Source organism: Mesocricetus auratus, unplaced genomic scaffold (genome assembly GCF_017639785.1).
Source record: "Mesocricetus auratus isolate SY011 unplaced genomic scaffold, BCM_Maur_2.0 contig_11024_pilon_obj, whole genome shotgun sequence".
Lineage (NCBI taxonomy): Eukaryota > Metazoa > Chordata > Mammalia > Rodentia > Cricetidae > Mesocricetus > Mesocricetus auratus.
The window spans coordinates 1120-8856 of record NW_024433673.1 but is presented as its reverse complement, the minus strand read 5'-3'; the positions used below and the strand labels follow the sequence as shown (position 1 = coordinate 8856).

General features: G+C 42.6%; 1 protein-coding gene across 2 annotated transcripts; it reads right to left on the bottom strand.

Annotated features, from left to right (window-relative positions):
* Nucleotides 1–6: 6 nt before the first annotated feature.
* LOC121138500 (putative protein FAM90A9P) lies at nt 7–7122 on the bottom strand. 2 transcript variants are annotated; one of them, XR_005875472.1, is made up of 2 exons: nt 7013–7122; nt 7–468 (listed from the first exon to the last, which is right to left on the bottom strand). XR_005875472.1 is itself a non-coding variant. In XM_040741182.1 (2 exons), the coding sequence occupies exons 1-2, from the start codon at nt 2204–2206 to the stop codon at nt 224–226; spliced, it is 336 nt and encodes a 111-aa protein (XP_040597116.1). In that variant the 5' UTR covers nt 2207–2429; the 3' UTR covers nt 7–223. The 2 variants fall into 2 exon arrangements, 1 of the variants encoding a protein (XP_040597116.1); XM_040741182.1 differs by lacking the exon at nt 7013–7122 and adding an exon at nt 2116–2429.
* Between the last annotated feature and the right edge of the window lie 615 nt (nt 7123–7737).

Below are 7737 nucleotides of genomic sequence, written 5' to 3'. Positions count from 1 at the left end.
TGACTCCACCCACTTGGATTTGTGAGTCCAGCCTCGAGGAGTTTTCAGTGTTTTAGCCTTTTGCAGGTGAACCTGTCAGATTTCAGTCACTTACCCAGTGCATCTGCAGAAGACGGCAGTAATCCACTGGGATTCTTTTCACTCCACAAAAGTCCATCCTGTTGCATCCCTGAAGTATCTGGGCAGATCAGCTGGGAATTGGCATCTTCTCTCAAATTGAAGGTCACTCCATATCACTGTCCTCTGAGGAGGAGGAGACCAGAAGGTCTTCATAGAGATCACTGCATGGGACCTTCAACCTGGCTCTTTCCCCTTTTTCTGGAGAGGCTGGGCTGTCAGAAGAAGCAACATGAGTGCCGATGGCGCCAGGGACACAGAACAAGTTCTGGCTGAGACTAGGGCAGCTGTACTCTTGGGCATGCTTGCTAGAAAGCATCAACATTCTCTGTCCCGTGTCAGAGGATCCACCTGATAGAAAAAAAGAAGAAAAACACATTTTCAAGTTCCTTTTTTTGCCACTGAAAGAAAGGCCTTGAAGAATCTATGGAAACCCCTCTTCCAAAACCGGCTCGTTGTTTCCTAGCTATGGAATAACCCATATTCCTGTTGAAGAGAGTAGAGTTTTATAAGCAAAGCCATATAATTTAGAGGAGTCAGAGTTCAATATTTTACTTTTTATTGAAATTAGAATCAGGCATGCTACAAATATCAATCCCAGCTCCTCCACTCTGGATCAATTTTGATAATGTTTTGATTTGGGATCTCCCCAAATGTTGGTGCTGGGAATGATTTTTGTTTTTTGCTTTTTGTTTTCTTCCCAGGAAAATTAAATAAAAGCAACCATCCAGGGGAATTTCGCATCATGAATATATCAGCATCCAAAGGAGAAGAAAGAACTACCCAGAATACTAGACCCCTGACCTAATATGTTCTCTGAAGTTTCCAAAAGGATGATTGAATTCAAGCTGGGTGGAGCTCACAGATACATACACACACCTTTAATTCCAGCACTTGTTAGGGAAAAGCAGCCTGGTCTACATAGTGAATTTCAGGGCAGCCTGGACTGTTTCCACATAGAAAAACCCATATTGAAAACCATACAAAAAATGTAGGAGCCCCACAAGTATAATTTCACCAGTACTATGACAATGCCCTTAAGCTGAACTACTCCAACTACAGATTTTCTTTGGATCACAGTCACTGATCAATTTGCAGAGATGGTCTATCCTCAGAGACACTCCTGAAAGAAATATTTCCAGGAGGTCTGTTGAGATGATGCAGCCACACACACTATTCTAGCCAGGATTTGAACCACGGTCTGCACTCTCCAGTTACACAGAGACTGGACAACAAGTGGTACAGCTTGAGAGTTAACTGAAAGAGTTCTTTCCAGGATGCCCTAAATATGTCATCATTGGCCCAAGTGAGAACCATTTGTCTTTTTTTGTCATTCAATGGGTTATGGATATATGTCCTAATTTAGGGAGATAAGGTAGGGCATGATATTCCAATCCCAAAGAGTCAGTTAAGAAGTTTGAGAAAAAAATGAATATGGAAATGTGTAGGACCTGCCCATACACAATAAAGCACTCACTCCGACCACCTTGACATCTAATCCTTGTCCTCTAATTCAATGAGTATAACAGAAACACATCCTTCAAACTCACCATGAACTTTAACCTAGAGTGCTTTTCCTCAGTGTTCATTAATAGCAAGGTAGAAAGGACACGATTTCTGATAAACTGCAATACAAGCACAATATTGAATGAGGTACACCCCCAAGAATTCCCAAATTAGTGAGTGTATCACTATTATATTGCTGTCATTCGGGGAGACAAAGTGACAATCCAGGCGGCAGAGTGTAAGCTGGGAGAGGAGGGTAGAAATTGGGCAAGAGTGTTAATCTCTCTCTCTCTCTCTCTCTGTCTGTCTGTCTCTGTCTCTGTTATAACAGCTGTTTGTGAGCCACCATGTTGTTCCTGCTAATTGGACTCAGTAGCTCAGTAACCGCAGCCAGATTTGTTTATCTCCCAACCATCTCTACAGTCCCACATCCTTCTTTTTTTGACTCAATGAGTCCAAATTGTGCTGGCTGAAGGTGATTACAAACCTCACCTCTATTAATGCCTCCTGTATTAAGCATGATCAGCAGTGGAGTGCAGGAAAGAGATATCTGATTCTTTTTCTCCAGCTGACCAACATGCATTATACCAACATAGCAATGTTTTCATGTTAGTGGTTCTGGTATCTTGTTAATCACAGTGGATTCTTCATTCTGGATCAACCAGAATCACAGAATCTTAAATGTCCCAGTAGAGCCTTTCCTTCCCTCTGAAATATTGCAAGTCTGTCCTCTGTCATTTGCTCTCAACACCCTTTTCCCCCAAGTTCCTACAGAACAGCTCACTGAATTCTCAACACTTAATGGCTCTTCTAGTCCAAAGTTCCAATGTGGTTCCACAACCCTCCCGAAAACAATAGGGCCAGGCGTGTCACAGCAACAGCCCACTGTCCTCCTACCAACACGTCTTAGTTAAGGTTTCCATGGCTGTGATGAAACATTGTGACTAAAGCGAGACAGGGTGGAAAGTGTTTATTTCCATATCACTTTTCAACATTGAAGGACATCAGGGTAGGTTCAAACAGGGCAGGATGCTGGAGGCAGGAGCTGATGGAGTGGCCATGGAAGGGTGCCGCATACTGGCTTGTTCTCTATGGCTTGCTCAGCTGGCTACAGAACCCAGGACTAGCAGTCCAGGTGTGGCACCTCCCACCATGGGCTGGGCCCTCCCTCATCCATTGCTAATGAAGAAAATGTCCACCAGACTTGTGTATGGCACTATTTTATGAAGGCATTTTCTTCATTGAGGTTCCCTCCTCTCATATGACTGTGGATTGTCTCAAGCTGATACAAAATTAGCCTCCACAGATGGGATTTGTGTCCTCCTCCTGGAGCAATGCTGCTTTTGCACTAGCAAATTCAACATGGTTCAAGATAGAGCCAAAAGACAAATAATTCAGTGGCAAACTTCTATTTGGTGTGCGTCTGGTTCCCTCCCTCTCTTAATTCTCCACCTGATCATTGTTAACCTCTTAACTTTTACCTTGGGTTTTTTGTTTTGTTTCTTTTTTTAACGGGGTCTTTTCTTTTTAATAATTTTTATTTGTATTTTATGTCTACATGAGAGTATCAGATCCCCTGAAACTGGAGTTATAGAGAGATTTGAGCTACCTTCTGGGTGTGGGACTTGAACCTGTGTCCTCTGGTGATGGGGGATGTCCTTCTGTGTGCTGTAAATACACGTTTCTCTTATTGGTTGGTGAGTAATCTCTGATTTGCCAGCAACCAGGCAGGAAGATAGCTGGGGTTACCAGAGTAGGAGAATTCTGGGAAGAGAGATGCAGAAAGGAGCGACAAAGGAGACACCACGTAGCTACTTGGAAGAGAGTACTCTGAGCATTTTCTGGAAAGCCAAGACCATGTGGAAATATATAGATTAATAGAGATGGGTTACTAATTAAGAGAGAGCTAGCCAATAGGAAGCCTGAGACATTGGACAAACAGTTAATAATCTGTGTGTTTATTTGTGACTAAACAGCTGTGGGACTAGGAGGAACAGAACTCACTTTGTAGACCAGGCAGCCTTGAACTCACAGAGATCTGCCTTCCTCGAGCTCCCAGGGCAGTAATGGAGTTACAGGTGTGTGCTACCATGCCCAAATTACATTGTCTTTGAAATGATTTACCATGAAGTTCTTCCTGGATAAAATCATTGCCACCAGTAAGTCCACATTAGGACAATGAATATCCTAGCCAGGTTCCTAGTTTTGCTCCTAATTTGAGATATCATCTGTTTGAGATTTTCTCAGCCCCTTCTCATTAGTTGTTCTCACAAAGCTTCTCCAAGAGTTAATGATGGGCAATCACACAATCCACTGAAGACAATTTCAAGCTCTCCTCCATGAAGTAAATCTGACCCATGCTCACTTAGATCCTGGGGACAGAGTCTAGCACCATAATCCCCCTCTGGCCAGAAGCCACCAATGAGAGAATACATCACACCTTTTTAAAAATCTGTCCTCAGGGTTTCGAGTGAAGGCTTAGTGTTCTTAGGGCCTCAGGTGTGCTGAGAAATTTCAATCAAGAAAGTTAGCTGGACAGATAACACCTGAGGGCTGCCAGGGACCTGGGAGCCTTTGTAAAGGTGTTTAAAGTTATTATAAATATGCGATATAAATAACTTAAATAATGTAAATGAGACAAACCCTTTGAAAGGTTCAGTAAGGTTGTTTTAGTGTGATATTTTCATTGAGTCTTTGAGCATTTCAAATATGCATACAATGTATTTGTCTCCTAGTTTTCTCCCTAACTCCTTTTAGGTCCATTCTTATCTGCCCATCCCCTCCTAAATCTATGCCCTCTCTCTCTCTCTCTCTCTCTCTCTCTCTCTCTCTCTCTGTCTCTCTGTCTCTGTCTCTGTCTCCCTCTCTTTGAGACTGTGCTTCTCTAGCTTTGGAGACTGTCTCGGAACTCTCTCTGTAGTCTTGGCTGGCCTCCAACTCACAGAGATCCGTCTGTCTCTGCCTCCCAAGTGCTAGTATTCAAGGCATTTGCCACCACCACCTGGATCCTCTCTACCTTTTTTTGTTAAGTAACCCATTGAGTTCAATTTTGGAGCCAATATACTCTTGGGTGTCAGGCACCCCACTGGAGTTTGGTCAGTGTATCAAGGGAGACACCCTTAAGAAAACTGATTTTGCCTCTTCCAGCAGCCATCAGCAGTTAGTAGCTTCTCACTTGGAGTGAAGGCTCATGAGCCTCTCCCTGTTAGAATGTTGGCTACCTTGATTTTATGCAGCACCTTCAGCTGCCATGAGTTAATGAGTGCACTCACTCTGTCTCCCTCAGAAGGTGTTGCTGTCGCTCTGCTCCTTGGCAACCTCTTTTCTTCATGACGTTTTCACCCACTCTTCATTGGCCACAACACTATTAGTGGAGGAAGGTGACAGAGATGCCCAGTTTGTGGATGTTCAGTCCATAGATTTTCTTTCTCTGCATTTCAACCAGTTATTTCTATGTTAACTTCCTTCCACCTCATAAAGAAGTCTCTTGGATGAGGTCTGAGAGCTGCACTAATCTGTGGTATAAAGATACAAATTTAGAGGGCAATTTGATGCTATGTCCATTTAGCAAAATACTTAGGGCATATGACCTTCCCAACCATGGGTCCTTGTCCAGATATACAGCAGCAGACATGAGTTTTCTCCAATCGATCAGGCCTTAAGCCAATCAGAAAGCAGATGGTACTTCACTGTTGGGCCACACAGCTTATTATTACAGCTACAGATTCACACATGGATAAGGCAGCAGATTATCTCCCCTGAGCAGCGTACATAGCACCTTCTAGCCCTATGATTGCTAGTCACCAGGGAGGAAGGCTTTGGTCACTACAAGTTGAGTTCTCCATATCCTGTGACCATTTGTGAAGCAGTAGGGTTTAACCAAGTTCTCGTGGGCAACCAAGGGTGTGGCGACACCATATTGCTTTGGACATACTCCTACAGAAATAACAAGACAAACTTGAAAGTATAGATTGCCAAATAAACCATTTCAAGGTGTTGCTCTACTTTTCTACTTAATTTTTAAATTTTTTTTATTTTATTGTGTGTGTATGTAAAAGTGCAGGTTTGCTTGACCTTCCCAGAATGTGGACATCAGGGGACAACTGGTTTTGGAGCTGGTTCTTTCCTTCCATAGTGTTTCTGATATAGGGTCTTCCTTATTTCTGCTTGTGTGCTATGTATCAAGATTGGCCAGTTTTGATGGGTTCAGGTCATCAGGCTACCTGATGAACCATCTCCCTGGTTTTGCTTTTCTATGTTTAAAAATAGTAAATTATAATTATTTTTATTTTAATAATTTTGGGGGCCTTTTGAAAAAAATTCTCAGTTAGTCCATACTGGACTCAAACTCAATTTGTAAAAAAATATAACTTTGGTCTCCTGAATGCTAGGCATGTGCACCGTACTTGACACTGTTCTGCTGTAAGGAAATGGAATTATAAATGTTGGACTATGCAGCAGTGATGTGGTATATATAAAGGATATATAAGGTATATGAAAGATAACCTTCTGATATTGGTCCAAGAAGATGCTGTGGGCAAGATTGGTGAACAGGATGTATTTGTTTTCAGTGGAGAAAAGTTTCTTGTAATAGAATTTATTTAACCACCCAGGCACCAGACATATCCATAACCACCCACCTTTCTTTCTTTCTTTCCTTCTTTCTTTCTTTCTTGCTCTCTTTCTTTCTTTGTTTCTTTCTTTCTTTTGTTATTCCGAGACAGGGTTTCTCTATATTGCTTTGGAGATTTTCCTGGAGCTTGCTCTGTATATTAGGGTGGTCCTGGAGCCTGCCTCTGCCTTTAGAGTGCTGGGATAAAGGCGTGTGCTATCTCCACCCAGCCAAAAATTTATTTATTTATTTATTTATTTATTTATTCATTTTTAATGTGCATTGGTGTTTTGCTTGCATGTATGTCTGTGAGGGTGTGGGATCCCCTGGAACTGGAGTGACAGACTTGAGCTGTCATGTGGGTGCTGGGAATTGAACCTAGTGATCCTATGGAAGAGCAGCCAGTACTCTTTTTTATTATTTTTAAATTTAAAAGTGAATTAGAAACATGGTTGATTCACATGTCAATTCCTGGTCCCCCTTTGATTCCCTCCCCTCCTCCCGTGGACAACCTCCCAATATTCCCTCATTGTCCCAGGTAGGGTGAGGACCCCCCCATTGGGGTGTCCATAATGTGTCATTTCATCAAGGGCAGGGCCAAGACCCTCTCAGAAGAGATCAGGGTCAGAGTGGATCTTACATAGTTGTATGGGAGTCCAAAGTCCATTTATATACCCAGGATAAATACTGATCTACTACCCAAGAGCACCCAGTACTCTTAACAGCTAAGCCATCCCTCCAGCCCCACTTACTCTTAATTTTGAAAGAGAATCTTACCAAGTTATCCAGGTAGCCTTCAACTCACTCTGCAGCCAAAACACAGTAAGCACTTGTGGTCCTCCTGTCTCAGCCTCCTGAGTAGCTGGAATTACAGGCCTGCCCCTAACCAGATCTCTCTCCCTCCTCTCTCTCTCTCTCTCTCTCTCTCTCTCTCTCTCTCTCTCTCTCTCTCTCTTAGGATCCAATGTCTGCAAATTTGAGTAGTAACAGTATTTCCTCAGGATGTACTGCAATAATTACTCCATACATGATCAGCTTTCCTTCCCTCCTCCCTCCTTGTCATGTATTAAAGCCACTAATATGGCTACCATGGCTGCATTATAGATTACCCTAAAACACCCACTCATAAAGTAAACATTTTTAATGACAAAACATACTTTTAATAAAGCATGTGCATGTGTTTTGGACTGATTTCTTTATAACACATGTAATAAAAAGGCTCAATAGGCCGGGAAGTGGGAGGCAAAGGGAGGCAGATCTCTGTGAGTTCAAGGCAAGCATGCTCTACAAGAGTGCAAGACCAAGTTTCAGGACAGCCTCCAATGCCACAGAGAAACCCTGTTTTGAAAAACCAAAAAAGAAAGGGGAGTTCAGATAGGTGTTGCAACATTGATCACTTTCTACAAGTATCCTCTTTCAACTAGGAAATGCCACAGAGAGCTTCTGATTGACAGCTAAGGCTTGTGTTTGTTGAAGGTACACCCTGAACGGCACAGTGGTGA